Source organism: Poecilia reticulata, linkage group LG11, assembly GCF_000633615.1.
Source record: "Poecilia reticulata strain Guanapo linkage group LG11, Guppy_female_1.0+MT, whole genome shotgun sequence".
NCBI lineage: Eukaryota > Metazoa > Chordata > Actinopteri > Cyprinodontiformes > Poeciliidae > Poecilia > Poecilia reticulata.
In genome coordinates this window covers 17362782-17383642 of record NC_024341.1, presented here as the reverse complement: position 1 = coordinate 17383642, position 20861 = coordinate 17362782, and the positions used below count along the sequence as shown (strand labels likewise).

General features: G+C 35.3%; 1 protein-coding gene across 7 annotated transcripts in view; it reads right to left on the bottom strand.

Annotated features, from left to right (window-relative positions):
* The window catches only part of LOC103472498 (myocyte-specific enhancer factor 2D homolog), a 40642-nt gene that overhangs the window by 15506 nt on the left and 4275 nt on the right, over positions 1-20861 (bottom strand). For 4 of the 7 annotated variants that reach the window (XM_008422188.2, XM_008422192.2, XM_008422193.2 and 1 more), the window contains exons 2-7: positions 11165-11534; positions 7705-7908; positions 6504-6641; positions 4572-4788; positions 1868-1924; positions 119-300 (exon numbers count right to left, since the gene is read on the bottom strand). In XM_008422188.2, coding sequence (XP_008420410.1) covers positions 119-300; positions 1868-1924; positions 4572-4788; positions 6504-6641; positions 7705-7908; positions 11165-11218 — 852 coding nt within the window. In that variant the 5' untranslated portion in view covers positions 11219-11534. The remainder of the gene's footprint in view (positions 1-118; positions 301-1867; positions 1925-4571; positions 4789-6503; positions 6642-7704; positions 7909-11164; positions 11535-20861) is intronic. The other 3 variants (XM_008422189.2, XM_008422191.2, XM_008422194.2) reach the window with 1 other exon arrangement.

The window sequence follows — 20861 nt, the reverse complement described above, 5'->3', positions numbered from 1 at the left end:
GGTGACAGTAACTGGTAACATCATGGGTCCAACAAAAACCTGCTGCGTTTGTGAGCGATCATGAAAAGAACTGAGGGGTCAGAAACGTTAAACTGAAGCTGAATTTGGCTGATCTCACCATCTGCATGAGGCTCTTCCCGCCCTGCGAGGTGATGACTCGCAGGTCCGGCTTACGGCTGTTGACCATCTGCGGGCTGGGAGGGGGGGGCGGGGACTTGGCCGGAACTACTTTCCCCAGGCTGTTGCCGTTGGAGACGGTGAGCAGACCTGGGGAGGCCCTGGCGCTGGTGTATCCATTAGCTGCGGGGGAGACGGAGGTGCGAATGCATGGCGATCAATAGGGAAAGATCAGACAGACAGTAGGGGTACAGAGTTTTGTTGTCTCGACCCTGAGGGAGAAACCTGAAGACAGACAATTCAGAGGGAGGCTACTGCTGTGATTTATTGGACACATTTAATTAATTTAGTCCTTAAATTTAGTCTTTAAATTAGATATGTTCTTAAATAATACAATGCCTCCTTTTACAAATCAATCATGATCAGCAAAATGTAGCTTTTTTGACAAAAAGACAAAACCTTTGATGTCAAAGTGAAAAGTGACTTTAACAAAATGGTAACAGAAATATAAAACATAATAAGTGATAAATATTGACAGTGTTTCAAGTGATTGTAGTATAAAGACACCTGAAAACCATGACAGCATAAAGACAAAATACAAGCAAATGAGAAGTGGACCAATTGCAGTTTTCTGGCCAATCGTCGATTACCAATCTGTCCTGCTGATTCAGATCTTGAATTTAGATTCTTTTTTTGTCTGATATGTTGTTAAATAAAACAAGAAAGTCTTTGAGTTTGTAACATTGGGGCGACTATTAACTGCAAACATGACACATCAGGCACGTCTGGTTTACATTCAAAGTCTACGTGAAGGCGCGTCGAGGGACCGTCGCGGCGCGATTTGAAGCATATGACGAGTCCGACAAATAAGCAGGTAACAGAAAACAACGGCTAGAGCAAAAATTGCTCTTGCCGTTTTTGCTCTGGGAAATTTTGCTCTGATGCGCCTCAACATGCCTCCACACAGACTTTAACTCGCGACACGTGTTTGGTGTAGAACAAAATGTCAAGAGTCTGCACACACACGTCGACGTTGAATGGCGTAACGCGTTTGGTGTGAACGCACCGTTAGTTTGGTTGTTTCCACCAGCAAGAGAAGTTTGGACAACATTTATTCTCCAGCAAGACAACAAACCAAAGCATCCAGCTGAAGCTACACAGAAATGCTTTGGATGTTTTGGAGTGGCCCAGTCAAAGTCCAGACCTCAATATGAACTGTTCACAAATGGTCCCCACCAACATGACGGTGTTTGAGAAGTTTACAGGGAATAATGGGGTAAAACTGAGGTAACTTTAGCTGTTACTGCAACCAAAGCTGCAAAATACAGACTTGAAAGAGGTGAATATTTAAGTAATCATTTAGTACATGTTACATATTTTTATTTAATTGTCAATATTTTATAGAAATCAGTTTTCACTTAGACATTAAAAGGCTATTTTCCTTTTTTTTTGTCCAAAAAAAGCCACATTTTGTTGATCATGACTGATTTGTAAATGAAAAAAGAAAGAGATAAAACATCAATGGGGGAAATACTATTTATAGATGGGTGTATGATTGTGCTTCACTTTTAGAATAAATATCTCATAAGTCAAAAGTGAACACTGAACATTCAGAGAATCCCACTAATTTGCATCCAATCCCAGGTGGAGCAACAGAGGAATAGTTACTAAATTATTTCACAAAATAAGGGAAACTGAAAAAAAGAATGCTACAACTTTGCTTTTGTAAAAAATAAAATAAATTACTTACAGACTGGACTTGGACATCCTCCGTTTGAATTATTCAGGTCGCCTCCGAGGAGAGCACCTATTAAACAAAGAAAAAAATGCAATGAATCCATGCAATTTTGACTTTTTAGCTGAAACAAACTCTAAATTGAATTCTTAAGCTTAGTTTTCTTCTCAAGTTTAAACTCTGTGATTAAGCTTCACTTTAAGCTTGAACTTAAAACAACTTGCATCTGTTTTCAAAGGGATGACACAAACTACACACTACAAAATAAACACACAATTCCTTTACACATTTTTAGGCATTATGCATCACAACTAAACAAACAAATGACAATTTATCAGCTAGGAAGGTATAGACGTAAAAAACCATGGAAAGGATAAATTAATGCAAATCATGTTTACTCTACTGGCTGTGGTATCTTGTGAAATTGCTCTAATAATAGTAGTCCCCATTTTAAAGTGTCCATTTAATTATTTTATTGCCTAGCACTAAATAAAACGTCCTCTATGTGCAGATCACTTTGGATTTAGCAGGCAGATTATTTTCTGTGGAGTTTGCACAAATTTCTGGTCCTCATTTTTTATAGGACAGTGAAGCATATGGCACTGAGGTATTTGAATATGCATTTATCAATAAATATTCAAAAAGAAACCAAATGCAAGGCTTACTTTTTAAAATTAGAAAGTTCTACAACATAAAAGGTTTCCGGTTCAGTGGATTAGCATGGACAGAAACAATCAGAGCATTAAGAAAAGTTTTCAGTGTGTGAAGAACGTTCCCCAACACCAAGGCTGCAGCTTAGAGGAAAGCCCAGCTTCATTAAATGGGTTAAAAAATGATAGGAAGCTTTGATTGCTTCAGTAGTAACATGATACAGTTTTATTTTCTCTATGCTCTAGTGACCAACTATGAGTTTCATCACAACACGCCCACAAAGAAACAGACAACGACTCACTGAAAACACAGAACGGAGAATACCGAGGACAGCTAGGTTAGCTGTTCACTCCAGGACAGAGACCTTTACATTTACTACATATTAAACTGTTTAAATTCCCATTTAATACACATTAAACTGTTTAAATTCTTGATTTACTACACATTAAACTGCCTAAATTCATGATTTACTACACATTAAACTGTTTAAATTCATGATTTACTACACATTAAACTGTTTAAATTCACATTTACTACACATTAAACTGTTTAAATTCCCATTTACTACATATTAAACTGTTAAAATTCACATTTACTACATGTTAAACTGCTAAAATTCCCATTTACTACAKATTAAACTGTTTAAATTCCCATTTACTACATATTAAACTGTTAAAATTCACATTTACTACATGTTAAACTGTTAAAATTCACATTTACTACATATTAAACTGTTTAAATTCCCATTTACTACATATTAAACTGTTTAAATTCACATTTATTCACGTTAAACTGTTTAAATTAATGATTTACTACATGTTTAACTTCTTAAATTTATGATTTTGAGAGGGAAATTTGTTAAAAATTCACTCCTAACCAGAAAATTTGGCTGATACTGCTAAACACACGAGCCACATTATTGGGAAAACAAATGTATCATTTTAATGCATTTGGCCTTTCATCCACATAAAACCTGTTTAATTTAATTAAAAATGATTATTTATAAAACTCCAACCAATGTGGAGATTTGAGAAAACTGTTGGTGTTTGCATTACTGCCTGCAGCAAATAATGGACTAGAAATCCTAAAACTTGCTTCAACATGAATCCCAATCGACATTATCTTGTATTTTTATAACTTTATATTCAAATACGTCATTTAAAAGTAGTTTATCTTTTATATCTGTCCACCTGAACTTCCTGGCACCATGTTTAAATGCTAACAGGAAGTTGTGGTTGTTTTGAAGCAATGTGATTGGCTGACATTGCTATGCTGCCCCCTAAGGGTCTGGCATGTTTAAAACAACGTTCATGTTGATGAAAACTTTTCTGAAAACAATCCGGTGTTTATGATATTATTTCTCTGTTTTTATATTTGTTTTTATAAAGACCTGGCTACATTTGTACAATGTCCAAGCAGAACACAGATTCGCTTATTTTCTCAAATAATTACACATTTATAATTTTATTTCAAATAAGTTTTGAGAATTAGATTTATGAAAGTGTAAGATAAAGAGTAATTTACCCATAGCCGGATATTTTATACAAATAAAATCTCTGTCTAAAAATGTAAGATTAAATCCCATTTTTGCATGAAAAAAAAGTTTAAGAAAACAGGATATAGTTTTGTTAATTAGATGAATTGTTTATGCTTTCAAATAATTACTTTCAAAACTTAAATCAATATTTAACATTTTCCCTGTGCTGCAATGAACCCTGCCTGTTTTAAAACCAATTAAGAGGGAAACAAAAGTACCAAAAGTTTAAAAAAAACAAGCTGGTTTTGAATGTTACACGGACTGACCAGATAGTTTTGGGTTCTCTCATTCATGTGCATCTTTTCACTTTCCACTTAAAAAAGCATAATAGAACCACGATCCAGAAACAAAGACTTTATATTATTAGATATAAAACAAATAACATCAAATAATTTAATCGGATGCATCATCTAACAGCAGTCATTAAGAACTATTACCCATTATGATAAAAACAGAAACATCTCAGTAAAAGTAAAAAGCTGCTGCAGATCATCTCCTGCCTCTTTGTGCTGCGTCTCGCTGCATGCTCACCTGCACTGGCCGGTCGCTGTGGCAACCCCGGAGACACTGTATTTCTCTGGAGAGCCGGTTGCTGTGGCGACAGGAGGTGGGTATCCGTGAGCGATGATGATGTGACATAGGAGGTAGTTACCAGTGCGCTGCCAGGATTACTGAAGTGCAGTGTGCTCTGATTGGACGCCTGGACGGTGACTGGCATGGAGAAGGTCTGAGGCGGAGCCGCCGTCTGCTGCAGGACGACATTCTCACTTAGACAACAACTTACAACACATTAAATAACAACCATGCGTCATACATAGCTTTAAAGTGTAAGGTATTACTTTATTTATTCATCCACTTGTAGCTGGTATGTCAGGGTTTCCCCTAAAGTATTATAAGCCTGGCGGGTCACCAAGCTTCACTTGAGCCACTGCCAGGCTAAAACATTGTTGATTTCAGTTTATTTTTAAATTTCTGCTTCTTTTATTTATTTTTTTAAGACTTTATAGTGGGTGTTTAGGTATTAAACAATAAAACACGATTATCAAGTGATATTTTAAAATTTCCTGTCAACTTTAAACATTTTCTAACTCCCCTACCGCCAGGCTTAGCAGGTTTTCTGAGGGAAACCCTGTATGTGATTATCAATATATGAAATTTTTTTAAATAAAAATGAGTTTCATTGTGTAACAAGCAAAAAAGATGCTTGCATGATTAATTTTTGGTTTACTTAAACATTTAATGCTACAACCTATGCTAAATACTACAGGGATAAAACGATTAATCGGATTAAATGTGATTAAGGTAAGGTGATTTTATTTATGCAGCACATTTTCAGCAAAGGCAATTCAAAGTGCTTTACATATGGGAATCAATTTTTGAATTAATCTGCAACTAATTTAGTAATTGATTAATTGTTAACAAGAGCATACAAACTCAAAAAAAGGACAATTTTCTGAACACAGTCAGAACAGTTAAGCCAAAACTGTATAAATAAGATACATTTTGCATTTAAAATAAAAAAATGTAATTATGTTCAACCCAGAACTCAAATCCCATAGTTTTAGCTTTATACAGTTCAAACTCTGTTAAAAAATATGACTTTTAAAAGGAATTATGTTATTGCATCTTTTAATGTTTTACTAATTTTGTCCTAAAGGTATTTAGTAATTAAATGGAAAATCTGCAGAATGTGTAAATTATTTCATCTGATTAATCATCAGAATAATGGATTACAACAATTGTTAATTGCAGCCCTAAAATAGTATTACAATTACTACCGTGCCAATATTGATATCTTCATTTCTGATTTCGACACAGATTTAAGACATGATGTCAAATAAAACTGCTAATTGTGCAGAATATTTATCTTTTGTGTGAAGTTTTTGTGTCTTTTTTTCATCTTTCTTGGAAGCCAGAGAAAACAGTAATCATCTTCTTCCAGTCAGTTCACAACATTACCTTATGTGCCAAAATGTGGTTCAAATGCCTTTAAAACAAAGGAAAGTGATGAAAGAAAATCTTATTAAAAATAAAAACAAAATATCTATAATTTTCTGAATGATAGATGTGTAGTGAGATTAAGTCATCTAAACCTGTGTGAGGTCAGCACACTAAAATAAGTCAACCTACACCAATAATGTTTGATTTATTTCTCCATTACAACAGAATAGAAAACACTTAGATATCCTTAAAATATTTAATATTTTAACTTTTACTTCCACATCCATTTTAATTTTGGATGCTTATCTATTTTTTAAAATTTCCATGAAAGAACATAAAAATCTTATTTGAAAGGGAGAAAACTGAACTTCGAGGTTGCAACAATACAAATATCAAACATCAAACAATGGGTTGAAATCTTTGAATTTATAAAGTTAAACTCTCACTTATTCCTTAAAGATCTCTTGAGAGAATATTCTAAAAATAATCTTTCACAAATCACAAAGAAGAGTAAACTCTTACGCCATAGCGTTTGAAGAGGACGTCCAGATCCTCCGTGGTTTTACGAAACTTGTCGTCATTCAGAGGACTTTGGTCAATTGAGTCTTCGCCGTCCGGCTCTGGACTGTCGCAGCCGTTGAAACCTTTCTTTCTCAAAGTCTAGAAACCAAATCAGGGAGAGAAACAATATTCAATGGACCAGCAATAAGATAAGCTGTAGACTCTATGCATGCTTAGAAATAGTTTAGCAAACATGAATATATCAAATGAGTTCGAGTTAGGCTGCTGTAGGAGTTTTATTTTGAAGGGGACAAACTCTAGTAACAGGAAGTAGCATGTTGTGGTCATTAGCTTGTAAGCCAAAACCTGCAACTTCGAAAAATTGAGTCAGTGTGTAATTATTAAAGAGAGCAGCAGCTACAGCATCCGCCATGTTTGTTTGGTCTGTTGTTTACGTTTATCTTGTCAATTCTCTGCGATCTGTCATTAGCATGATGTAAACATCAGATGAAATGAGACGCAACAGTTCACACTGATGTCACTTTAGACATCAGATACCAGATTACACATTAAAAGTAACCTGAGTGATTTGAAAATAAATGGATTTGTGCTGTTCAGACTGTCCTTAAATAAAAAAAAAAATCAAATTTTGATCACAAGTGGGCAAAACAAGTTGATTTTTGCCACGTTTACCAGCAGTGTAAGTATTGAAAGGTAATAAATAAAACAAGCTCTTCATTTCTGACATAACTGCATGTCATATTTTAAATTACTAGTGAACAGGTGTATTTAGCTCTAATAAAAGGCCCATAGGTCACATATTCTGTTGGACTAAACATTTATATTTGTTTCAATATCATCAGTTTGGCAGGAAAATCATAATATATGGGTTTATTTGAGGTCTGACCTGCTATTTCCAACTTTAACCTATGATTATTTATCTTTGTGTACCTTAGAAGAGAGAAAAAAATGCTGTGTAGGTTGTTTGAATCCATCATAAAACGAAGGAATGAATATACTATCCCACTTATGAGTCAAAGAAAATTAATTTTATGGACCTAAATAAACTGATTGATGGATCTAGAAATAGATTTTATTTCTCGAGTTTTCTTTTTAATTGAACAGAAACTAATTTGAAGCTGGTGCGTGATCTATCCAGGTTAAAACCATTTACCTCTGTGACAGAAAACCCCTCAGGAAGCGGCGGACATGATGAATTTACCTCAATGATGTCTGCGTTGGTCCGGCTCTCGTGCGGCTCGTTGTACTCGGTGTATTTGAGCAGAACCTTGTCCATGTCGGTGCTGGCGTACTGGAACAGCTTGTTGGCGTGGTTGAAGATGATCAGGGCGATCTCACAGTCACACAACACACTCAGCTCGTAGGCCTTCTTCATCAAGCCGAACTTTCGCTTCGTGAATGTGACCTGAGAGAGAACGGAGAAAAACATTAAAATCAAAGAAGCAACTTGCACCATTTTTTAAATTGCTTTAATTGTATGCAGTTACAAAGCTCACTTTCTAGCTTCCTTTTCCAGTTTATATTTCTCTTGGTGGTCAAGTATTTTCTGAAGAGTAGTGGGGTATTTTATACATCGGTTAGACCAGTCAGCTTTAACAAAACATAACGGATTAAATAAAAGAGCTAAAAGGGATTCCCGCTGGTCGACTTTGTTTAATTTAGGTGTATAACCACTTTCTCTTACCGTAAACTAAGACTGGATTATAGAAACTACTTTAAATCCTTTGGCTACCAAAGCAGTAACAAAATGTTCCCCATGTGGGTAGAAACTGCCTGTAGCAAACTAATAGTTTGCATTTTTGGTTGTTTTGGGAGGTTTTTTCTTTTGTAAAAGTAGAGATTCTGAAAGGGAGAAAATGACTAGAAATTACTATTTAAGACAGAAGTAAAGGAACAGGCATAAAAAATCGGAAGACAAAAACTGGTTGTGAGTATTTTCTTACTTCAAAAGTATAAAAATAAAAAAGCAATCAGTTCAAAACCTACCTTTCAATCATTAATTAAAAGATGTTTCCCTTTATATCAATCTTTGAAAGTCGTAATTGTTATAAATATTTGTTTTATTTATTAAAACCCTTCAAATGTACATTCTGTTGGTATTTATTCTTTAATTATTCAAGAAATTAACTTAAAAACACGTTATGTTACAGTATATGAAAAATTATATTTTTTTATTTTGTGTTTTCTTTTAGTAGCAAATGACTAGAGCAGAAAATGTATTTTATGTAACTCTATGTGTCCATACTTGTATAATACAATGTATATTTTCTAATGGTCTTGTGGCTGAATGATTGTTTACTGAACAATAATTCACAGTTTCAGGGTTTTAAGCAAGGACGGGTTGAATCCCAAGAGAATCAATGTTTGCTTTTGTTTACAAACAAAACGTTTATCAAGAAAGGCAGAATGTGAATTTACAGACAGTTACATAAGAAATTTAATAAATGTTCACTGAGAAAATAAGCTAAATTATCACAAATTACCTCTTTCAAAACAATTGAGTGGAGATGAATAAAACTCTGATTTTACCGTTTACTGTTCTGTATAAATTATTGCTATTATTTTGAAGAAAAGTTGAATAAAATAAGAGTTTCCGTCTTAAACTATGTGGAAAGCTTCTTGCTGCAATCCAGTGAAAGAGCAACAATCAAGTTCAATGTTTAACAAAATTAGCCTGAATTTCTGTCAAGAACAGAAGGTCTGTGCTTTAAAAATGCAACAAAAAAAAAGAAAAAAAATACAAGCTGGAATTGAGGGCATGTGATACAAGTATCTGGTGGCTTGATGAAAACATAATTCAACTTTTCATCTTTACTAGAAGAAAAAGAAAGGAAAAGAAATGTGGAAAAGTGAGAGTTTAATCCAAACTGAAAGCCAATCAGAGATGCATCACATACCAAATCCCTGCTCTGCACAAACCAAGACTCCACAATGCATCTATTATTAAACCACTCAGCAAACTGTTTGCTTTTACAGACAAAACCCAATATTTGTGCGAAGCATTCACACAAATACTGGCGAGAAGTCTTTAAGCGACTCCAGACTCAAATCTATTCTCAGCAGCTGGCATCTGCTGAAGACAAACATGTGATATCCCAGAATGTCTGAGGTTAACAGGATATTTGTTGTTTTTATTTTTGGGTGGGAGGGGATGCTGTGGATTAGCTGGAACTGGTTTCTTTATTGCCTGTAGTTCTGCAACGGGAGCGAAAATAGTCAATGGACCACACAAGAGTTCAACTCACTATCCAAATGCAAAGAACTGAAAATGTTCAATGCACTAATAAATCCTGTTGCTGTTTGAGTTTATTGTAACTGATGCAGATATTTTCTGGTCTTACAAAAAAAACTACAAGTCAAGACTGATGAGGAGCATTTTCTAACAAAGCGTAAACATTTGGACTCAAAATAAGAATGCAAAAATGTTGAAAAAATAAACTCCCATATCATTCAAAATTGCTAGAAAGGTTTTAATTTTCAGTAGTTTGAGATGAAGTCAGATGAAGAAGCCCGTGGAGAATAATTAATTTGTTTAGTTATCTTCTTTTCACTTGCATTAATAATCCATTATTAGTTCTATATTAATTAAAAATGGTTCATCACAATAATTTCATCCAGCAAAATTTGTTATTGTGACAGACCTAGCTACAACAAAGCTTTACAACTTTCACTGGCATTGAGATTATTGTTTAATTATACTGCATACGTAGCATGACAAATGTATTCTGCTTTACAATTCCAGTCTGAGAAACTCAGAACTTTAAATTGGTCTGCCAGCAATCAGCCTGTGCGCAATTTGGAGGTGTGGACGCATCACTGAAGCCGAGAAAACCCAACAAATGTTGACGACTATGTGCATGACATGATGTGTGTGTCTTTAGCTGCTTGGGGAAAACAGCTTTGTGATCCACATGACCAAGAATCAAAATTAATTGATGTGCTGCGCAAAAGTCAGACCCAGCAACATTTCCTAATGTTAAGCCTGCGTCTACTTTTAAATGTGATTCTCTGACCTTAATTTGCAGTAATGAGAAGCAGTGGTTGAAACTTTATTCTACAAAACTTGGTATTCTCAAAACTAGACAAACAAAACAGAAAATCTGATTATTATTTATTTTTTATAGCATTTATAGGTTTGTGACTTCAGGCTATCTGTTGTGATTTTCAGCTGCAAAACGGAAAAACGAAGAGGAACACCTTGTACCAAATGTTGCTACCACCTTGACATGCTAGCTCACATGATGGATTTGTTTTTTAGTTTGTTTCTAACATTTTGTAAAACCTCCTAATATTCAAGAAACAAAGAAAAATCTCTCTACAGCCCCCAGAAAACAATAAGACATGCAATTCCTTGGCATGAATTTGCAAAACCAAACAAAAGTGCTAAAGTGTCAGAGATAAGAGATGAATTTGGATAGGAGATTCCAGGGATTTGCATTAATCTATGCAATATAAATTCAAATATTTCAATGATTGTTGCAAATTTTCTAAAATAATTATGCTTTAATAAACACACAGCCATCACCACTAATTAAATTCAAACACTTTTGATGAATCATAAAATGACTCAAAACGTGTGATTTTTAATTTCCAGAGCAGATTAGCAAAACAAACAGAAGGCAAAATAACATAAAATCCTTTGTTTCACAGCAGTGACTCACCTGCTTGTTCCTTTCGTCGGTGATCCTTTGGATCTGAATCTTTTTCCTCCCCATTATGCTTTGTAGTCGTGAACACTAACGCTGGAGTCAGTCAAGTGGAAAAGTGCCTCTCTGAAGATGAGTACGGAAGTGAAGCAGAAACACGCTCAAACACAGTCATGCATTTCGAGGACATGCACGCACGCGCATCTCTGTGTCCAGGTGTGGTGAGGCAATACGGTTAACTCTTGCTCTGAAAGGGCAGCGGGAGAGAAGAGCGGCGCTGCAGCGATTTGGGACGTGGAAATGTGGAAGAGGTCCTCAGTTCATCTTTTATTCAGCGGGGACTGATGTGTGCAGCTGCTGCGGCATGGAGGACGTCACTCCTCTCCTGCATAAATGAAAGAAACAAACATTCACCAAATATTCCTTGAAATGTAAATCATGAGTGTTAAAGCTAAGTTAGCTTTAACACTCATATATATATATATATATATATATATATATATATACACGTTTTTATAGAGATGCATGATATATTGGCACCTGGGCCGATATTAGCAACCAATTTTTCTTTCCACTTTGTTGCCGTCTGTTTTTGGTCGTTTTATTTTCAATAGGTGTCGAAGTAGTAGATAAATATATACAATTAAATATCAGTTATTGTCCAAAGCAGCAACATTAATATCGGTTATCAATATCAGCCCAAATGTTCATATCGGTGCATCCGTAGTTTTTTTACATATTTGTTCAGTGTCAGTTTCTTATGAGACAAACAATTTATGAAATAATTTAATTCCTCTCAGTGCTACTGAAGAAATGCACTAGTCAAAAACAACCAATCAGAGCCAAGGGGAAGGTCTTACTGCTGTCAATCATCCTTGTGTATGCGCTGCTCAGTGTGCTAATGGCAGAAAACAACTTACTGTCCAAGGAAAATCATTTATCTGCCATCATAACTAGACTGAGGATTCACGAAAGGATCTAGTAGCTGCAGAGTAGCAGAGAGAAAGGGGGAGAGAAGTGGTGTGTCCACAAGGGTGATTGGCAGCACTAACACCCTCCCCCCGGCTCCTCCTGACTGGTTTTTTTCTAGTTAGCGCTGGAAGTGTTGGGGAAAGGCAGGAATATTAAACTCATTTTCATTTTGTGCCGTATTCAAAATCTGAATGTTCTTAAAGAGCCAGTTGTCTCAGAATGTGTTGATAAAACCAATTAAACTGTTTAAAAAAAATCAATAAACAGCCGGTTTGTTCAGCATTCAACGCAATTTTAAGCGTTTCTTAAAATTAAATAATACTGAACATCTTTTCACACCGATCAGTCCGTCCAGCATTTTGTGATTGTTTTTGTGTTTTTGTTGCAATCAAAATTGCAGATTTTATGGCGCCAATTTAGAAACATTTGTAAGGAATTTTTTGCACTAAATGTGCAATATTTGCACTAAATGTGACTTTATTAATCGCTGCATTGGTCATGGATCTTTTGGCCAATTTTGAGAAACATTTGCATTGAAATCATAAAAAATGTGGGGATCTGTTGACTTTTCTTGAATTCAGTTTGGTTTTTGCAGATTTGTGAAAATCTGGAGGGACATACTGAGGTAATTTGGAGCCTAGAGGGCCACAAAAAAAGCTACTGCGGGCCAAATTTGGCCCCTGGGCCTCGAGTTTGTCACATGTGCCTTACTGCCACAACATAGAGACAATTTTAACAAATATGTGAAAAAAAATTTTCATAAAAGTTACATACTGCAGCTTTAGAGTATTTATTCATTTATTAAACAGTAATTTGTCACATTAGGGTGTGATAATGTACAAAGAAAATAACAGAGAACTAATGTTCAGTTGAAATAGGATATGAAAAAAGAAGTGTAATGCACAGATCATGAGGTCAAGGTGCAACGTGAACAATGCGAGGGCCCACCCACTCAGCTTATGTCCTCTCTTTAAAGAAACCCTCATTTTTTATTTGTTTATTAGTTTTATCAGCTAACATGGCACCCAAAAAGGCAAAGAGCCTCAAATGATTTTTAATTTGCTCATTTTGCACCAAGTTAACACGACAGCTGTGAGCACAAAGCCAGAGCTTTAGGTCCTCAAAACCGATATTCTAATGTAACACAGCAGAACTAAATCTGGTGCATAAACGAGAAGGAAATCTGATACACATTGTGCAAATCTCCTATGGACGTATTCCAGACAGATATGTTACCGCAACCCAAGCTGTTTCCACTGTTTAAGGTTGTACATTTCTACATAAAGATCGATGTATTACGCTTCATTATAGTTTAAATCTATTGCTTAGTTCAATGAAGCTGCAGTAAGGATGGTCTCCACCTGACCAAACAAACAGGATATGGAAAATGTAGGAAGACATTTGCATGCACAGCAGGAAAATGAAAATAGATCCAAATGATATGCTTATTAATGCTATCTGCAAACAGTGTGTAAATATTACCGAAGGGTCAGTGAGCACATGCAGCTCTAAGTAATCTGAACAAAATTGAAACCAATTACTTTACTCCTGGAGCTCACTAAATGCAGATAAAACATGCAGCTGAGGAAACACACATTTAGTTCATCAAGGAGAGAAAATCTTTACCTGAAAAATTCTGATTTAGATAAATATAGTTTCCAAAGTTGTGTTTTGCACATATAAATGGATTTTTAGTACCTAATGTGACTTTCTTTAAGCTGTTAGCATTTTATATATTTCAGAGTCAAACTGCAGGAATTTCAATTAATCACATTTATGTAATAAAATTTTGATGATGTAATGTCATCGGAGTTCACTAAAATGAAGTCTTTTAACAATTAAATTATTTTTAAAAAGCTGAGGAACAGATTCTGTTTCCTTTCACTAATTTAAACTTCAGCAGGTGAAGCGGGTGAAGCGGGAGAAGCAGAGCATGGACTATGGCGTCACATTCCTGCCAAAAACCTTGAGGCATTTCTGTTTGTTCACAAAACGTCTCTTTAGCCTCAGATTAACAACTTCACATCGAGGTTTTTTGATTATTAAGCTGCCTGTGAAAAAGTATTTTTCTATTTTTGTATTTTTTTCTTGGGCTGCACCTTAGAAAAACTTCTGATATTGATAATATTGGTAAATGTTGTGATGATATCAGGTGTGATAGATGCCTAGAAATTGTGTTAGCACAAAAAATACTGTAATAATGGTAAACTATTATTGCACTCAAAACAATCCTTTGATATATGAATATTGCACACACTCATTGCAATGCCGATATATTTGTGATATATTGTTCATCCTTAATTTATTCTAAGGATGAACATATCTACATTTTAGTCACAAATGAATATTGATGAAAGTAAAAGCAGTTATTCAAATCAAACAGGCACATCCTGATATTAGTAATGGGTAAAAAATTATTTCAGTATATGCTTTAACAAAAAAGTTTTTCCTTTTTAATTTCAAGTGAAGAGTTACTCTGTATTCAGCTGCACTTTTCCAACCTGCAGTGATATTTCAATCCCCCTGTGACAGTAATTTAGCTTCACAGCTGGATTAGACATATATTAGTCACCATTTCAGCATAAACATTTCATTAAACTCAGTCAGGTGCATGGTGGATGTGCTGCATATGGGGTGGCTGGTGTGCTTGATTAAATCCAGCTGAGAGGAGCAGAACCTCTGCTCTTAAATAATGAAACGATGAAACATCCTCAGACGCCAGAACCCAGGTAACTCAGATAATTGCATCTCAGTACTAAACAATATTGTATTGTTAGATTTTCTACAAGCAATACGTTTATTTTTTTACATATTTCTGCTAAATTAACAGGTTAGTTGCAGCCTCTAATCAAAAAAACAACAATCCTGAAGGTTAATTATCCTAAATGGATGCCTAAAATGGGAATGACTGCAAATGGATATCAAAGTAAATTAACCAAACCCTGTTAGTTAATATTAAATTATGCCCTTGGTTCATTTATGGATCTATTTCATAATTATTGGATTAATTTTCTTTCCTTGCAGGAACAAATAAATGGATTAGAGAGCAAATAAATAAACACCACCTCTATTTCAATCAGACCGTCAACCAAAATGTAAAGTCAAAGCAGCAACTGCAACCAAACCCTCCAACTACACACAAGGACAGGAAAACTACGGCAACTACAAAAACTAGTAAGTGATGAGCGTGACATTTGACCTTTTGGGCAGTGTCTTCCTGCAATTTTATTGTTTCATTTGCTAAATTGAAAGTATGTGGATGTGCATAACAACAATGTGCATAATAACTTTGTTGTTTTTTTTGAAGAACTTTATCCTCTGATCTTTTTGTTAACTCTCACTAAATTATTACATTATATTATTAAATTATATTATTATTCTGTTTTACAGCTGGCACAGTTGGTAGAGCTGTTCCCTTGCAGCAAGAAGGTTCTGGGTTCAATTCCCGGCCCCGGTCTTTCTGCATGGAGTTTGCATGTTCTCCCTGTGCATGCGTGGGTTTTCTCCGGGTACTCCAGTTTCCTCCCACAGTCCAAAAAACATGACTGTCAGGTTAATTGGTCTCTCCAAATTGCCCCTAGGTGTGAGTGTGTGTGTGCATGGTTGTTTGTCCTGTGTGTCTCTGTGTTGCCCTGCGACAGACTGGAGACCTGTCCAGGGTGACCCCGTCTCTCGCCCGGAAAGTTAGCTGGAGATAGGCACCAGCAACCCTCCCGACCCCACTGAGGGAGAAGGGTGTCAAGAAAATGGATGGATGGATGTTTTACAGCTGAAACAATTGACTATTTAAATCAAGTAATCGCTACAGACTCAAAAAGATGCCATTTGCTGAAAAAAATAAAACATATTCAGAGCAGTAACTAAGCGACAGCTGTACAAATATCCTGTACAGCCAGGATATATATATATATATATATATATTCACATTTTTACTTAAGATAAAAATAATTTGTCTGAATGTTTTTTACCCAAAACTCATCAAGTGATATTTTTTACATTAATCTGGTTCAAATTCAATAAAGGAATGCTATGTTTTTGAATTATTGGGAATAAAATATTTGTTTTCTTATTTAAAAAAAAAAAAAAGAATAGATTACCTATTTGAATCTTTAATGTATTTCTGGTGTTTTATAAAAAAGGCGTGTTTGAATGAAAAATCTTAATCCAACTAATCATCAGAATATGGTATTTTAAATAGCTGAAGACTGAAAAATTAGACTTTTAAGCTTTAGGATCTCCAAAGGAATGACTTAATATACAGTTTTCCAGTCCAACTCAAACATTTTGAGCTTATTAGTCCATTTGTAATCTGTTTTTCTTCCAGTTTTAACCCTACATGTTCCTGCTTTCCTCTGGGATTGTTGTCAAGCCAGATGGAAAAAATGAAAAGCTGAACCGCGGCGCGCATGTGACATCAAACGTCCCACATTTTACCACAAGTCCAGCTTGAATTTTAATAAGAAATTTACATTTTGAATCCTTAAAAACACCCAAATTATTCTGCTTCCCACTTATAATAGAGACCCTAGTGTATTCAATTGCCATTAATAATGATATCAGATGTTATTAGAGCAGCACATTTGGACTATTTCAGGCATTTACAGTGTTGGACTCTCAGTGGCCCAGTTTTGAGCTTGACTCACTGTGAGTCAGAAACAGTCGCTCACCGCCTGGGGATCAAACATCTCAACTTTTTCTCCCAGTAGCAACCCCGCATGTTATCAGCACCGCTAGAGATTGGATGAGACCAACCTGAAGCCCCTGGCAGACCCCCATTTCTGAAAAACATGACTTATTAAGAAACCAGTTGTTATTTTTGGCCCGACTGGACTGGGTTACCAGACTGGTAACTCCGATCTGTCCCACCTGTTTTCATCATCCGCTCCGTGTTCCTGTCAGCCTGCCAGTCTTTGTGCAACACGTTTCAGAAGGTTAAGTTGTTTTAAATGTTTGTTTCAGAGCTGGGCTCGCTCTTCTAGCCCTGCACTATATTTAGAGATATGATGTGGCAACTGGATCAAGTTGCTAAGCAAGTGATAGGGCAGCTGTCGTTAACATTATGACATTTAAAGCTCCATCAGGAATCTAAGAAATTGTTGCTGCTCTTTGTCAGACTTACTGGACTGGATGTTTTATGTGCATTTCTGTATTTTCTTTGTTTTGATGTTAAGTTTTTCTATATAAATTACACACATAAACAATATTAAGCACTCTCTGGATTTGGCAATAAAAAAAATGGTAACATTACCTTCCAAAAACATTGATATAAAAGTGTGCAATTGACACTGCAAGGTTTTTGTAATGGTGCAAAAATAAGGACAGAGTTCGTTCTTTCATTTCAAACTTTACAAAAACTGAAGTGTGAACTCATAATAAGACTTTGTAAGCTTCTCCCACTACAGCACACATTTTCTTGGAAACAAACCAAAATATGCGTGTGAACAAGACGAAGGACCAGGATGATGTAATCTTGTTCCTGAAGCTCAAATTTCCAGCTTCTTCTGACTCTTTGGGCGACATTTCCAGTAAGAGAAAAGGAATGAATACAAGCATGATGCAGCCATCACCGTACTTCACTCTTAAAGTTCAACCTTGGTTTCAAATGCGTTTCCACAAATCCTTTCTAAGCCTGGATGTTTTTTTCTCTGCAAAACCAGACTTTCTGTCCAGCCTGACAGATGAAGTAAAAAATGAACCAAACATGGAGAAGCAGCTTTCAGCTTCTATGCACCACAAATCTGGAACAAACTTCAAGAAAACTGCAAAACAGCTGAAACACTGAGTTCCTTTAAGTCTAGACTAAAAGCCCACTTGTTTAGGCTCGCTTTTAAATCTTAATAAATGAAATCCTGGCCAACATCTTCATGTGTAACAATGGCAAATTGTAATGTTTGTGGTGTTTTTTAGGACTTTGTATTTTGATGATATAAAGCACTTTGAACTGTCTTGTTGCTGAAATGTGTGATACAAGTAAACTTGATTAATTGACTGAATCCAGTAGGTAGCTTCCATATGTACTACAAACCTGTTAATAGCTAAACAAAGCCCCTACATCTCCTTTTCTGTTTCTGTACGTCTCTTGGCAGATTTTTGCAGTTAACAAATTAGTATTGGATAGCAAAATATACATCTTCCTCTGTCTGTGACTAAACTATGCAGCTCCCATAACCCGACACGCAGAAAAATCTCTTTTCTGGAGGGAAAAATGATTATTTAAAAGTTTCAGGCATCACTAACATCTTTGATTAGCGACTCAAATGGGGGCTGAACTACAAGGCCTCTGCCTTGTCTGCCTTGCCCTGCCTGCTCTCTGCATGCCTGCCCTCTCATTACTGTAATTGACAAGTTCATCCCTTCTCTTCCTCCCCGAAGGCACCGATGGCTCAATTAAGACCTGGCCGAAGGACTGATTGGACACAAACATAATGAGGTCGCCGCTTGGCTAGCATGAAGCCCCGTGTGCAGCCAGACTAAAAATGCACAGCAGCGTTCACCGAATCCACACAGCAGAAACTAAAGATATTCTGCATCAAGTAATCCATAAGCCTGACACGATAAACTCTCCCAGAAGTTATTGCAATAAACAATCTTTTTAAGATGTCTTTCAAGTAAAATAATGATAAAAATGGGATAATAATGCAAGATCACGTTCTCAAAGATCAATAAATTTTAAACTCTAATGAACACTTAACACTGGACCTGAAAGACATTTTAAATAGACAAAGATAAATAAACAAAACGACAGAAACCACAAATCAAATGAATTATGAAGTCTCTGTAAACGACAAAGCTTTAGTTGAGACCAAAACACCAGAGTGAAGAGTTTTATCATCCAGTTTTTGGTAGAAAGAGAAAAACGATCGCTCCTCCAAATGGAAATTATTGAGCTCATTTTGATTTATCATGTGAATAATTGATGTATTGATGTATTGCTTATTGCGACAGTGATTTGTTGGTGAGGTGAACTTTGCTTCAATCTCTGAAGAATGGGAGCTAAAAAAGAGCCACTAAAATGGTTTTCTGATTAGAAATGAAACAGTGAGGCTTAGAGAGTGTTTGTCATTTTGGAGAAACATAATTAGTGCCAGTGACCTTTAAGAGAGCAGCCTATGGAAAGCACAACGGGTCGGACATAGACGTTTGGAGCCGGACTCGCAGCGGTCAGGATTTTTAGACAAACGTCGCAGATCAATATCCACAAGGCAGACCAGGAAAACATCAATTTACACCAAGACGTCTGAACTTCACATCAACCTGAAGATGTTAATGAACTTTTATTTAACCAGGTGAGACGACACAGAACTGGTTCTCATTTACAACACCAAACTACAGTTGATATAAAGACACCAGCTTTATTTATTTTGACTTATTTTCAGTCAATCTCAAACAAATTAATTATTTAAAAACAGAAGACACACCTATCAGGTTCCTCTTAGCAAGAGGTTTTATTTATTTATTTTTTTCTTGAAAGTATTATAAAATGAAGGAGGGAAAAGCTATTTCAGATACCGTAGCCATTTTAAATCCGACTGAAAACTAAACTTAACCTTTTATATTTAAGCCATATACACACAGACAATATTTCATAATAACTGTTGCCAGTCAAATAAACAAAACCTTTTTGTCCAGTTTAAATGTCAGCTGAATCTTAAATTTTACAATCTTATACAAGCAGATTTTAAAGTTGTCCAAACAAATGGGCAGATTTAAAATCTCAACTTTCTCCTTGAATTATTGCCATTATGGTTTTAAATATGGAAATTTAAGGAAAAGATCTGTGATGTGCAGAGACGCACCAATTTATTGGTCAAAAATTTTGAATCTACCGATTTTCTACCGAGCTGCTCTGATTGGTCATTGACATGTAAAATACTAAAATAATAAAGAATCTGATTTTCTTTTATTCATTCAGTTTCTCAGACATAACAAATGAAGTCCAACACCAACTGCAAAGTTTTTTCATTTAAATAAAAATTTGTTAAGGCACAAATCGATAGCCAATTTGGCTCTTTTATTCGTTCTTGTCCTTTAACTTAAAGAAATGAGTAAACATCTGAATCAGTAGATAAATAAAGGATATAGTTTTTCTCCAAGGTTTGGGTTCTTTAATTTTCTCATCCTTTTCTCAACCTAATAGAGAATTTGACATTTTACATGTATTTGTGTTTTTCCTTTATCCTATGCATATTTTTAACATATTAAACCACATTTTCTTTATGCCACTTCCTACTTATGTCATGCTTTGAATTAATACCCAATTAGATTCTTGATGTTTTAAAAGTGAAAAAACTCAGACTTTGACATGAAGCAATGAGTTTTTGCAACTGAAGCAATGACGTGACATTTAAAATTTATAAAACTGATTTTTGCTCATGCCAGTCAGTGAAGCAGACAATAATAAAACGATTGCTGAGGCAACTGGATCAGTTGCTAAGCAATTGATGGGGCACCTGTCAGCGCCGCAAAATGACTTTTAAAGCTGGAAGAGAAATTGCTGCTTCTCCTTGACAGGCTGATTAGTAAATCTTTGTTTTACATTTTAGTCTAATTTGACTATTTTTAAATGTATTTTTTTCCCATCAAAGCTTAAACCATGAATACGGTAGATTCTGCAATTAATAAAAGTTACTAAACCCAACATGGCTTCAACAAACTCAAGATTTTTTAATTTGGACATAAAAAAGCTCATAATAAAAATGTACTTCCTTTGATTTTACTGCTTTTTATTCCAACACTGATT